Source organism: Entelurus aequoreus, linkage group LG02, assembly GCF_033978785.1.
Source record: "Entelurus aequoreus isolate RoL-2023_Sb linkage group LG02, RoL_Eaeq_v1.1, whole genome shotgun sequence".
Lineage (NCBI taxonomy): Eukaryota > Metazoa > Chordata > Actinopteri > Syngnathiformes > Syngnathidae > Entelurus > Entelurus aequoreus.
This window is the reverse complement of record NC_084732.1, coordinates 76,634,892-76,649,408: the sequence shown is the minus strand read 5'-3', so window position 1 is coordinate 76,649,408 and position 14,517 is coordinate 76,634,892. Positions and strand designations below refer to the sequence as shown.

At 39.0% G+C, this 14,517-nt stretch overlaps 1 protein-coding gene across 1 annotated transcript in view; it reads left to right on the top strand.

Annotated features, from left to right (window-relative positions):
- ddb1 (damage-specific DNA binding protein 1) overlaps window positions 1-14,517 on the top strand; it is an 87,717-nt gene that overhangs the window by 26,420 nt on the left and 46,780 nt on the right. The window contains exons 11-15 of the mRNA XM_062032657.1: window positions 267-342; window positions 3,280-3,388; window positions 7,279-7,457; window positions 9,026-9,189; window positions 10,192-10,299. Of these exons, the coding sequence (XP_061888641.1) occupies window positions 267-342; window positions 3,280-3,388; window positions 7,279-7,457; window positions 9,026-9,189; window positions 10,192-10,299 (636 nt within the window). The remainder of the gene's footprint in view (window positions 1-266; window positions 343-3,279; window positions 3,389-7,278; window positions 7,458-9,025; window positions 9,190-10,191; window positions 10,300-14,517) is intronic.

Here is a 14,517-nt window from a genome sequence, read left to right as displayed (position 1 = left end):
GCCAGTTAAGGTCTCCTTGCACTTGTAAGACTTCAGTTGTTTATTGATCAGCTTTGCCCTAAAAGTCTTTGCTGCTGCCTCCCACCTCAGGATGAGACCGTTATTCACTTAACAAATCAATGGTGGTCTGAGACCAATAGGTAAACTTTAGCCTAAAAAGTGAACGTTAGAACAAAGAAAAAAATATTAAGACACTCACTGAATTTTGTACCTCTCCCTTTTGTAAAGCTAGTAATGTTCACACTATCTCTTGAAATGGCTTCCAGGTTTGTGGCCTCTGCGCTCCGAAGCAGGCAGAGAGACAGATGACATGCTGGTGTTGTCATTCGTTGGTCAGACACGGTAAGTGATTGCATTGGAGCATCTCAGATACTGCTGATCTTAGGCCTGGGCAATATGGCCTGAAAATAAAATCTCAGATTTTTTTCACCAAAAAATTGATTTCCGACTTTTTTCTCTACGTTTTAAAGCAACCAGTGAGTACAAATGAAAGAGATCATTCAAAACAATGTTTTCTTTAATTTTATCAAAAACTAGTAGTTTGAAATGATACTGCATATGCATACACTGCATCTTACTCTTAGCAAAATTCTAAAATGAATTGTGTTCGTTTTTAGAACAGATATAAATTGTACTTTTTATTAAATAATTTTCAGAAAACTAGATTAAGAGCTTCTTATGGAAATAAATGTCTGTCTTAAGTACTTGGAGTTCAAATCCCAGCCGAGTCATACCAAAGACTATAAAAATGGGACCCATAACCTCCCTGCTTGGCACTCAGCAACATAGGGTTGGAGTTGGGGGTTAAATCACCAAAATGATTCCCGGGCGCGGCGCCGCTGCTGCCCACTGCTCCCCAAGGGGATGGGACAAATGCAGAGGACAAATTTCACCACATCTAGTGTGTGTGTGACAATCATTGGTACTTTAATCTTAATCTTAATCTTCAGTAAACAAAAATGTAGCATTGCACATTGCATGCAAATAAATAATCTCCAACATTGAGATAAATAAAGAGCACACTTAACATTTCTTTCATGAATAAAATGTTTCTGTGAATAAAAATCTAGTATTTGTACATTGTATGCAACTAAATAATGAAGTAAAACACTGAGAGGTCTATAGTATATTCGGTAAGTGGATAAATGCAGGCCTTTTCATTCACACATCTTGGCAATGTGCAGAGCAACAGCTTTAGTGATTGTTCTCCACTGTGCTTCTGTATCATCATCCAAACCCCGTTTCCATATGAGTTGGGAAATTGTGTTAGATGTAAATATAAACGGAATACAATGATTTGCAAATCCTTTTCAACCCATATTCAATTGAATGCACTACAAAGACAAGATATTTGATGTTCAAACTCATACATTTTTTATTTTTTTTTGCAAATAATTAACTTTGAATTTCATGGTTGCAACATGTGCCAAAGTAGTTGGGAAAGGGCATGTTCACCACTGTGTTACATGGCCTTTCCTTTTAACAACACTCAGTAAACGTTTGGGAACTGAGGAGACACATTTTTTAAGCTTCTCAGGTGGAATTGTTTCCCATTCTTGCTTGATGTACAGCTTAAGTTGTTCAACAGTCCTTGGGTCTCTGTTGTGGTATTTAAGGCTTCATAATGCACCACACATTTTCAATGGGAGACAGGTCTGGACTACAGGCAGGCCAGTCAAGTACCGGCACTCTTTTAATATGAAGCCACGTTCATGTAACACGTGGCTTGGCATTGTCTTGCTGAAATAAGCAGGGGCGTCCATGGTAACGTTGCTTGGATGGCAACATATGTTGCTCCAAAACCTGTATGTACCTTTCAGCATTAATGGCGCCTTCACAGATGTGTAAGTTACCCATGTCTTGGGCACTAATACACCCCCATACCATCACAGATGCTGGCTTTTCAACTTTGCGCCTATAACAATCCGGATGGTTCTTTTCCTCTTTGGTCCGGAGGACACGACGTCCTCAGTTTCCAAAAACAATTTGAAATGTGGACTCGTCAGACCACAGAACACTTTTCCACTTTGTATCAGTCCATCTTAGATGAGCTCAGGCCCAGCGAAGCCGACGCCGTTTCTGGGTGTTGTTGATAAACAGTTTTCGCCTTGCATAGGATAGTTTTAACTTGCACTTACAGATGTAGCGACCAACTGTAGTTACTGACAGTGGGTTTCTGAAGTGTTCCTGAGCCCATGTGGTCATATCCTTTACACACTGATGTCGCTTGTTGATGCAGTACAGCCTGAGGGATCGAAGGTCATGGGCTTAGCTGCTTACATGCAGTGATTTCTCCCGATTCTCTGAACCCTTTGATGATATTACAGACCGTAGATGGTGAAATCCATAAATTCCTTGCAACAGCTGGTTGAGAGTTTTTTCTTAAACTGTTCAACAATTGCTCACTCATTTGTTGACAAAGTGGTGACCCTCACTCCATCCTTGTTTGTGAATGACTGAGCATTTCATGTAATCTACTTTTATACCCAATCATGGCACCCACCTGTTCCCAATTTGCCTGTTCACCTGTGGGATGTTCCAAATAGGTGTTTGATGAGCATTCCTCAACTTTATCAGTATTTATTGCCACCTTTCCAAACTTCTTTGTCACGTGTTGCTGGCATCAAATTCTAAAGTTAATGATTATTTGCAACACAAAAAAATGTTTATCAGTTTGAACATCAAATATGTTGTCTTTGTAGCATATTCAACTGAATATGGGTTGAAAATGATTTGCAAATCATTGTATTCCGTTTATATTTACATCTAACACAATTTCCCAACTCATATGGAAACGGGGTTTGTACATACCTGGGGTAAATGATTCCACCACAGTAAGCTGCTTTTTAGCCAGAGTTTGTTTGTTATGTTTTTGTTCGCTTCGTGAAGAGTTGCATTTCCTGCACTCGACCGAAGGCTTCCGTTTCAGGTTCTGGATTAAGTTAGTTGTGCTGCTGCCTTTTTTTAAACAAACTTTGCAGCGTGCAGTCATGTGTTCCACGTCTGTTGCCGCAAAACCAGAGCAATGACAACACTTTTCTATTCTTTGGAACAATCGTCTCGCTCTCATTAGCTTTTGCATGAGCCATCTTTTGCTAGGCGTGCCGCTAAGGAGGACGGTGGAAGCTACAAAAGCCCTTGTGGGCAAAAAGTGTGCCGGAGCAGGAGGATAATTTTTTCTTTTTTTAAATCTTCTGCAACATAAAACTCAGAATTTATTGATAAAATCTATGTATCGCCCAGGCCTAGCTGATCTTAAAGAGTGTTTTTTTTCAATAGTGTGCTGATGCTGAGCGGCGAGGAGGTCGAGGAGACAGAACTTCCAGGCTTTGTGGACAACCAACAGACGTTTTACTGTGGCAATGTTGCACACCAGCAGATGATTCAGGTTTGTATCCATCCACTTACCACCATTGCATGCACGTGCCAGACTTAAGCACTCTTCACCAAAACATGCCTTGTTTAGGGGACTTCAACTCTTTCTTGACGTTGATGAATATTGCAGAATTTTAAAATTGAGATTTTTTTAATAAGCAAGGAAGTTGATGGAAAGCATGGCTATAAATTATTAGCTGAAAAGTGATTACCCCATCCCAAAATAATATTTTCTAATTGGTGGATTGTCAATTGTTATTTGTAATATTTAGGCAATCTATGATTGACATTATTTTAACCTAATGTGGAAACACCCACTTATACTATTTACTGTTGATTTAAATCAACTTGCTTAGCAAAATACTTAATGACAAATACATAATGACTCCCTATTGGTATACAGTAAACATTATTGTTAAAATACATAAATCTTAGTGTAGAAGAGATAGTAGTGGGGCTGTCTTCGATTAAGGATTTCATAATGGATTCTAAATTGCCCCTAGTGTGTGAATGTGAGTGGGAATGATTGTGATTGTCTATCTCTGTTGGCCCTGCGACCCCAAGAGGGATTAGCGCTGGAAGATCGATAGATGGATAAATCTAATTTGTATAATTTTGCGATCAGTTAAAGTACCAATGATTTTCACACACACACACACACACACACACACACACACACACACACACACACACACACACACACACACACACACTAGGTGTGGTGAAATGTGTCCTCTGCATTTGACCCATCCCGTTGTTCACCCCCTGGGAGGTGAGGGGAGCAGTGGGCAGCAGCAGTGGCCACGCCCAGGAATTATTTTTGGTGATTTATCCCCCAATTCCAACCCTTGATGCTGAGTGCCAAGCAAGGAGGTAATGAGTCCCATTTTTATAGTCTTTGGTATGACTCGGCCGGGGTTTGAACTCACAACCTACCGATCTCAGGGCGGACGCTCTAACCACAAAGCCACTGAGTAGAAGATGGTGCTATGTAGTAGTGTATATTGATTGGTCAGTAGGAGTCAGTAATGTCACATGGATGTAGTTTCGCACGTTTAGCTCAGGCATGTGAAATCCGCCATTTTAAGCATTAATTTTTGTGTCTAAATATCCCCCCAAAAAAATACAATCCAAACAAAATGTGTTAACCGCTCGCCTCAGCTGTAGGTGCTTGTTCCTCTTGCCTAAACGCCGCACTGAGTTGCAGGACGGGGAGACAATCTCAGGAGCACCGAAACGAGTTTGTTATTTAGCTAAACATCTAGCCAGCTTACTTGTTGTCGCCTCCTTTCGCTCTCCGAGCCACAACATTTGACAGCTGTCTCCGTGGCTGCTAATCATATTTGGATTATTACAATCCAAACACTGTTAGTTTCAAACCAGTTGTAGTTCCAGAGTATTTATTAGTAGCCAACGAAAAGTTTTGACGTGACTGATGTAAACAGAGGTCACAACACCGGAAGTATTACCCGAGGGTGCATGGGTACAGGATATAGTTGCCAAATGGGAAATGTTTTCTGAGTTCATTGCATGCATCATACAAAATTTAACATTACATTTTAAATGATAACCATTTGAGTAAATTATCCATATAAAATACTACACATTCTGAGACATGTGTCTAAAAGACAGCCAAAAGAGGTTGGAAGTTGAGAAATAACGTGAAGGTAAAATATTGTGTAGAAATGCACTGAAAGCAAATGTAGTTTTCATTTTCAAAACATTTTTCCAGGGGTTGTGTGGCAGCTCTTTGTGCTAATTAAAATATTCCTCTTTTTTTTAAAACAATTGTCTTTTTTTCTCAAAGTGTGCTCACATCCCTGATACCTGAATATTCCAAAGTTGATAAATATATATTTTATTATGTAGTCTTTTTGTAAAGTGAACAAAATAAATATCTAATTTGCACCTACTGAAACAAAATGCTAAAGTAGAATTTGTGAGCTACTCGGCTCTGGTACGCAGTGGCCAAGAAGAAATCAAACTTGACTAAATAGAGGAAGTAAAAGTTGACAATATTTCTGTATGTGAACTAGCAGAAACATGATTATCTTTGCAAAATAAGAGCTTTGCCTCCAGAGCAAGGCTAGTCCCATTCCCAATCAAATCCTCCATGTAGAAACATCCTCGCAACACTAATAATACAATATTCTTGTGCATAGACCAGGAATGTCAAACTCGTTTTCATTGAGGGCCACATCGCAGTTATGGTTGCCCTCAGAGGGCTGCTTTTAACATTGAGTAAAATGTGAAAATAAATGTGTGTATATATATATATATATATATATATATATATATATATATATATATATATATATATATATATATATATATATATATATATATATATATATATATATATATATATAATACATTAACAATATATTTTTTTACATAAGCTGCAAAAAATATATTTAAATTTTACTTTAAAAACTGGCAGCTCAGTCACCAGAATGTTACAGTAAAAGCAGTGTGTTTTTTACAGCATATAAAAAAATTTAATAAATGGAAAAACAATACCACTGTTTTTAGCGGTAAAATTCAAGCAACAGAGCTGCCAGTTTTTTTTTTTACCGTAAAATCTTGTTTTAATGTTTTTTGTTTGTTTGTTTTTTAATGTTTTAGTGTCTTACTGTATATGGAAAAAACAGTACCAAAGTTGATTTCACGGTAAAAAAAATTCAAGTCGGCGAAATTTAACCGTAAAATCTATTGTCAATTTTGCAGTGTACATTTTGATTGATATTTTGTTTTGAAATCATAATTTAAGCAGATTTTTAAGTGGAGTATTTATCTTTATTTTAACAAAAAATATTTTTGGAATACATGATATAATATTTTGGTTTTTGATAATATTGAATTTTAAAATATATGCAATTGCATGCAGTACATGATTTTTAATGTCAAAAGGGAAACAACAAATATATTTAGTAAGAAAAAATTAAGCATTTTATTAACCCATATTATTTCCAGGCTTTCGCGGGCCACATAAAATAATGTGGCGGGCCAGATTTGGCCCCTGGGCCCTGAGTTTGACACATGTGGCATGGACAAACATATTTTATATAGTAGGAGATGTGGGAGGCCAAACACAGTTAGCTGTTTAATTTACGCATGTGACTTTGCACCAGGAAGCAAGATCGCTGTGAGGAAAAGGCTAAAAGTGTTAGCTGAAACTGTAGGGAGGTAAGAGTTATTTCTTACTCCTTGAAAGCTATTTGTCGGCACACAATATTTTACTAATACAATATTTAAAGAGGACATGATGTACACAATGAATCTCTCCTAACACACTTTCTGTAGCCAAGGGAGCCTCAACGGGTACTTTACTGTCCTCTCTCCCTTGGAGGGAGGAAGGGGATTTATGTCAGACGATTGGACTGCGAGGTTGGTAATCAAATCAGACTCCTCTGAATTACATTGTCAAACCTTTGACTAGTTGAAGACAGCCCTAGATAGTAGTAATAGTGGTCAGCATAAAAATAAAATAGTCAAGTGTTGTTAATCAGTATCCATCATAGCATCTAAATTATCTGTGAAAACATTGTCTAAAATAATGTATTTAAAAAAAGTTCCAAAATGGTTTGAAGCGCAATGTTATTGGCAGAACAGGGGCTTAAGCTTGATCTGCAGAAAAAAAGAAAAATATCTTTGCTCTTTTTTTTAAATAGTAGGTCGAAGGGATGGACAAAACATCCCAAATGATCCTCTTAGTGAGCTTGTTTGTTAAGCAATTAGTACAATTATTTTGCAGGTAGTAGCAATTCTGGCATGCAATCCAATGGGCAATAAACACATAGCTTTGAATTAGCTTCATATTCTATCACCTCTAAGCCCTTGTGTCATTTTCCAGAGGTACTGTGTTTAATAATCTTTAAAAGAAAAAAATGTGTGTGTTTCCAGATCACATCCGGCTCTGTTCGCTTGGTGCTTCAGGAGAGCAAGGCCTTAGTGAGCGAATGGAAGGAGCCACAGGGCAGGAACATCAGCGTGGCTGCTTGCAACCACACTCAGGTGGTGCTTGCTGTTGGACGCGCCCTTTACTATCTCCAGATCTTGGCTGGGGAGCTCAAACAGATTGGGTAAGATGGATTGACAAAGTACATTTCCAATTTACTGATATTTGCAGTCACACAATAAATTGCTTATCACAATAAGTACGTATAAGTAACGAGTGAACGTTTTGGTCAAAGTACTAAATATACTGTACTTGACAAACACTATAATTTAACAAAAAATCCCTCAATTTTCAATACAGTGGGACCTCAATTTACAAAATCTATTAGTTTTGTTAAATCAAATTAACGCCGCCCATTGAAATGAATAAAAATCCATTAAATCAGTGCTTGGTCCTGCCAAAACATTGCAACTTTAAATGTAGCATGCCTTTTTAAAAATAAAAACACTTTTTTCTAACAATACAATCCTACAAGTACCGGTAACTACAGTAGTTTTATGTAATAATAATGTACATCATTTAACTTGTGGACCATACTAATGCAGTGTCTCCTTTGGCCTGCTTCATCACAGAGAACAATGAACTAGGAAATCGTTTATGTTGCACAGTGATTGAGTGACGGACCGGCAATGTCAAAGTTGTATGCAATCAACATTTATGTCTGCGTAAGACACAGGAAGCAAAGCTAATGCTTTGTCGTTTAGTTTGTAGAGTCAGGAGAAAAGAACAAACTGAAACACTGCGGGCAGATCATTTAGTGACTCCTCCATATTTTTATGGTTAAATGTCCCTAGTGTGGATTTTGTTTTGGCATGGAAGCTGAATTCTGCTTCGGAGTGGGGCATCCTGCTCATGGTAAAACATGTCGTCCTTCACTCTCACATTCTCAGTTCCAGTGGTTGGAGGGCAGGATAGTGTTGATGTAAGGCAGGGATGCTCGTCACTCCAATTTATGCTAGCAATAAGCTTAACAAAAAGCTGAGAGACAGCTTGTAATTTAAAATACTCATAGGTTCAACGACCATTGGATAAAGTAAAGGTTTCTGGGAAATTAAGAATTATTCCACAATTTTACAGATTAAATCAATCATCTGTTTTGATGCTTTTATTCTTAATTGTAGATGAACATTTTTTGCTGTAATTAAAATATGTACATTAGGTTAAAAAAAAAATACCCCCTATTATAGCCAAAACTATGAATACATGTGCATATGTAAAACAGTAATGTATATAATATACTTTAAAGCATAATGTTGAAATACATCACAATTATCAATTGTGATCTGATTTAATTTCTGCTTCATTCAATTCAAATTTAAATTGCAATTCTACTTCATGATTGCAACTTCAGTTTAAATTCATGCAAATGAATTGGAATTTAGGAGATATTTTCATTTCAATTGAGAATTTTACACAAGTTTCTTAGACACCTCTTTTGTATTAAAAGAAACTTTCAATGGTCTCTCTCTCTTTTTTCGAGGGGGTTACGCAAAGGACAGTTGACGAGAGACTCTTGTGATTAAAAATAAAAACAAGGCACATTCGACAGTACATTGTAACTCGTAAAAACGACAAGTCAAAAGAAGAGCCAATTAAATAATGCGAATGATTAAAGGTGTAAATTTTCCTGAAATTGTTTGTACCCTCCGAATGAATACACTGTAGGATGATTCTGACCCCTCTCTTTCTCAGCAACACAGAGATGGAGCATGAGGTGGCCTGCCTTGACATCACGCCTCTGGGAGAAGGTGGCGGTGAGTCACCGCTCTGCGCCGTGGGATTGTGGACCGACATCTCAGCCCGCGTGCTAAAACTGCCTTGCTTCACTGCCCTGCACAAGGAAATGCTGGGTGGAGGTATGGTATGAGAGAGATAGAGGCTGTGTGCACTGACAAGGAAACAAAAACACTGTTTTTTGCTCTTTCAGAGAGTTCTGTAAACTTCAAGGGTGTCAAGTGAAGTTTATTTCTGTGGCCCAGTCAAAGTAGTATAATGCCTTAATGGACTTTACAAATCCACTGAAGTGAAATTTCCTAACCGCTCACGCACTCTGGAAGGGAAGACAAAAGCTTCCCTAAAACCTTCGCATAAGGAAAAGCATTAAGGCGAGGGAAATTGCTTTGTGACAAACAGCAGACTGAATATAGGCCAAGAGCATTTTGGCACCTTATTTGGCATTTTATGTGATGGTCCTTCTTCAGTCATAAAAATACAAGTACAAGTCAAAGAATAATACCCTGTAATCCACATTTATGAAGCACTGGAGGGTGAAGTGATTTTCTCCATAGATGCCCAAGGGTTTTTCTTGTAATTCGACATTTACTGCCCCATTTAAGGATGGGGAGGTAATTAAGAATGTTAAACTTTACAGTAGATAACAGCTTTGGTTAAACTTATGAAAAAGTCAGTACTCTGTGGAGACATAATTCTCTTTAACATCATGAACTCTAAGGTCAGGGCTTTCTTCTTTCCAGTTAAAATGTTTCATTAACGATAAATAACCAGTGCTATTCTACAGTGACATACCTTGTTTCATATTAGTGTGTATGCGTGTGCGTGCTTTGGTAATAGCTGCTTAATGGGCACAACCACAAATCAGCCCTCCAAATCGTTAATAGATTACATCATTTTTTATTCTAATTATTTGTAGGATTTCCAGCGGTCTTAGATTATTTTTTCAGTTTCTTTTGCTGAATGTTTTGTTTGATTCTTAAAGCATTGTTTGCCTTCTAGATGGTAACGCATAGATTTTTAAAACATTCTTAAATCTGTTTTCCAACATTGATGAGTTTGGTGTTGATCAGTTATTTCCGTTAACATAAAGTATAAACAGATCATTTTTCTCTGACCGTTTCTAGAGATCATCCCTCGTTCCATCCTAATGACCACTTTTGAAGGCAGCTACTACCTGCTCTGTGCCCTTGGAGACGGCGCACTCTTCTACTTTGGCCTGGATCTGCAGACGGGTATGTCGTTCTCACGCCGTCAGCAAACGAGCAACAGACCAGAACCCACTTGAAAGTCAATTTAGTGAATCATCAGACTAGAGAGTAAGAGAGGCCACCACTTTCTTACAATAGGGAAGACATATTTTTGTATCTACAAGGTTGATGCTAGGGAAAAAAAAAAGAACATACATTACCAAAATGTTGTAATTTTCTAATCAAAAAATCACACACATAGATTAATGATGAAAACCTTACAGTTCATGTGTCAGGTTTATGCACTCATCGTGGGAATTTGTCATGTATTTTTTGACCCTGAAAACTCCTATGCTATGTCACAGTTCGGTAGATTCTTACCCCTGATTTCCACAGGATGTGAAACGTAATCGCCACGGAACGGCTTCGCCATCTGGCAATCCCCACGACCGTTCTGTTGCGGCTCCGTCGTGCAGCGAAATAGTGCAGACTTTTACGAGATCTCGCAAATACGCACATAATCATGTGATAAAGTAAACACTGGAATAAAGAACGCAGAACGTCTGGAGCTAGGCCGTCCGTCAATACCCACATGCGGGCGCATTTGAGACGGCATTGACTTGACTTGACTTATGGAAAAGACGACAGTGTTGCCTTGCAGAACGACAACTTTATTTTTGGGGGCAAGCAACAACACAACAGTAGCATCATCCCTGTCGAGTGTTGTACACACACACATACATTTCATCCAACTCCTACAAACCACTTCTTTGCTTTCCCGGCCCCTGTATCAGCTGGTATTTGACACAGGCCCCCGTATAACTGCCCGGGATATGCCTGTATATGCTTCTTAAATTTCGGACCCCCGGAATCAACATGTCCTCATCCATTTGTGTCAACAAGGTGAAATTACGTCTGAAAACCTTTAAAAGTTGACTTCAAGTCCGTCTCCGCCCATTAGGATGTTTCAAAGTGTAAAATACAATCCGCCTTGAAGACAAATTATTCTATGCGTTTCCATTACCCCCAGAAATGCGCAGAACTTAAATATTGCAATAAGAAACTGGTAATGGAAACACCAGAATTTTGAAGTACCTCTCAAATATCGCTAAAAATATTACGCTCTCATGGGGTGTTTTTTTCAGACGGTTCGATATTGAAGTGTGTTGCAAAAGCATGATGGAAACACCAATGCACGACAGTTAGGTCAGACGGGTCCTCTGGAGGAGGTAGGCGGCACCGGGCCGTCCTGCAGGTCCCTTTCCCGGCAAAAGAGGCCGACCCGCAGACTTGGATAGACCCACGTGCCCAAACTTTCTGTAATTAAATAGGGAATTTCTTGTTCACAATTCTCTCCCAAAAATCCCTTATTTGTGGCTGCTGCCATGCGGACGTTGCCTTTGAGCGGTTAACCGCTGCAATTGTAATCCCAACTCCAAAATCATAGAATCGCAAAGCGTACGTCCATCTTCCTTTAAAGTGGAGTCTAGCAAAGATGATGTTTGCAGGTAATATTGTTTGAACATGACGCAATTAGCCACCCTCTTGTTGTGTGACAGGAGTCACACGATGCTAATGCAAGCTCATCAGAGCAGCAAAACAGCAACATATCATCCATTTTGAAAATAATTTTGTTCATGAATTTATCTGCTGCGCGACGAGTGAGCGCATGCATATCTGTGCGAAGCAGCTGCCTGGGATTGACAGCTATGAACCCCAATTATTACATGCCGGCATCAACATGGGGGCGCGGAGGGGCCTAAACTGGGCTTCAGCCCTGGTAAGCATGTGCATTAAGACGGTGAAAAGGAACAATGCCACAGCACAAGGAAGGTGTTTGGAGTGATTAATGGTCATTCTCAGCTGTTTAAACTATGCATGGTGGCAATTGCATAGCATACATTTTTGTATTCTTTTGTACACGAAGATCTCTCCAGTGGGTTTGCACACGCAGCAAGCATTTAATCATTAGGTCTGTTCTTTTAAACCACTAATGATAAGATAAGCTATCTGGTGGTGGTGTCCTTCTTATAATTTTTGGTTCGATAAATGTAACTTTGGGCGGCATGGCTCGATAGGTAAAGCAGCCATGCCAGCAATTTGAGGGTTCCAGGTTCGATCGCCGCCTCTGCCATCCTAGTCACTGCCGTTGTGTCCTTGGGCAAGATACTTTACCCACCTGCTCCCAGTGCCACCCACACTATTTTAAAAATGTAACTCAGACAATGGGTTTCACTATGTAAAGCGCTTTCAGTCACTAAAGAAAAGTGCTCTATAAATATAATTAACTTCACTTCACTTTGAGCAAACTGCAAACGTCCCTTAATGATTCATTTTAACCATTATTTTTCTGGTTTAGAATAATTGTACATATATGTGCAATGAATTCCGAGTGGATACCAGATGCAAGTTTAAATGTATGTGGAATGTATCTTAAGATACACAGGGTTAAAAGTAAACATGTAGGTTCAATAACATACATACATACATCCTCAATACTTCCTCATTCATTCATTAGTCCTCTTGCACATATAGGCATTTAGAGGCAACCGTGGCAACCAGGTCTCTCCATTTGGGTCTATTGTGGGCAAAGAGTTGAGCTTGAGCTCACATTACAGGCTTTACGGTCCTTGGCTATTACATCCAGCCAGAGGGTGCGGGGGGCAACTTCAGGTCGTCTCCAGCTGGCTTGCTGGGGATTGAAAGCTAGGATGGTATTAGCTGGATGTTCCACAGGCACGGAGATGACGTGGCCATACCAGCGTACCCGCCTCATTACTGCGAGACGGGATGCTGGGAGCTGTTGGGTTTGGCCTCTCAAAGTCCGGTTTGTGACGTGCTGGCTCCATGTGATGCATTCTCCTGAGGGCCCTTGTATTGAAACCATCAAGCCTGGCCGCCAGGGTGGTATTCAGCGGCCGTGTTTCGGAGCCGTACAGGAGAACAAAGATGACAGGCATTGTAGACCCTAAGCTTTGTCTCCCGTGATATGTACCAGTGTCGCCACAATGGTCTCCAAAGGGTCTGCATTACAGAAGCTGCTAGGGCACGGCGTCTGTTAATCTTAGGTTTAAGGTCGCCCGTGTTTGACATTGTCGAGCCCAGGTATTTAAAAGTGGAGACAGGGGTCCCGTCAAAAAAAAGGTGTGATGGATCAGGTCCCTCGCTTACATGCATAAGCTATGTCTTAGGCTGCCTCTACACTAAGGTTATACAGGAAATAACCCACCTAACCTTATCCCTAGGGATGATGTTTGATAAGAAATTATCGAGTTCGAGCCTATTATCGAACCGATTCCTTATCGATTGTCTTATCGAGTCCAGATAGGTTGTTGTATATGGAAAAAAACACACAATATTTGGTTTAACAAAAGCTCACTTTTATTATGTAAGAAAACAATTTAATCTAATGAATAAATAAATAAATATTGACTGTTACCCCTCTAAAAAAATAAAATAAAATAAATAAATATTGACTGTTGTTACCCAAAGTATATTAAGTGGGATTTTTCAAAAAAACAAATATATACAGTAACGCAAAAACAACCTGTCTCTGTGATCACTATAGGTGTATAAATAATAATATAGTGTTAAATAAAATCAGTCCCTTGGGCACAAAACTGAAAATAATACAGCTCTCCAAAAAGTGCAATTCTGCTGCTATTTGACATAACTGTTTGTTATGATGCTTTGACATTTTTGCACTTTATTTCTTTATTGAAAGAAAATTCTATGAAGAGAAAGGTTCTTTGCAAATGTGGTTACAATGCTAAAAAATGAAAAGTTTAAGCTAAAAAAAGAAATACACTTTATTGAGTTAACATTATTGAAGTGGCATAAAACACTGAAAGTGATTGTTCCTATAACCCCTTTGTTTCAAATGTTTGTTCCACTTGTGGCGCGGGCATCTTGTCTGACTCACACCATACACAGCCTTCCTTGTCACGTATTCTTCCTTTTCCCGCTTTCCATCCACTAATTCAAACTGATCCAGCAGCGCAATTGAAGATTGTTTTATTTACAATAATCAAGTAACAGAATACTCGGGAAACAAAATAAATGGTAGCTTATATAAAGTTGAGGTCAAAGACGGTATGCTGGTGCCCGACTGCCAATCACGCGCCCAGCGCACTCCTGCCCCTTATAGGCCTGTGTGGGAACTTTTCACCACCTGCAAAGGGTGCACACTGACATACACAAATCAATCACTCAAAAATAACAATATGAACATAGATTCAAGTATGGCTCTCTATTTGGCTCCTA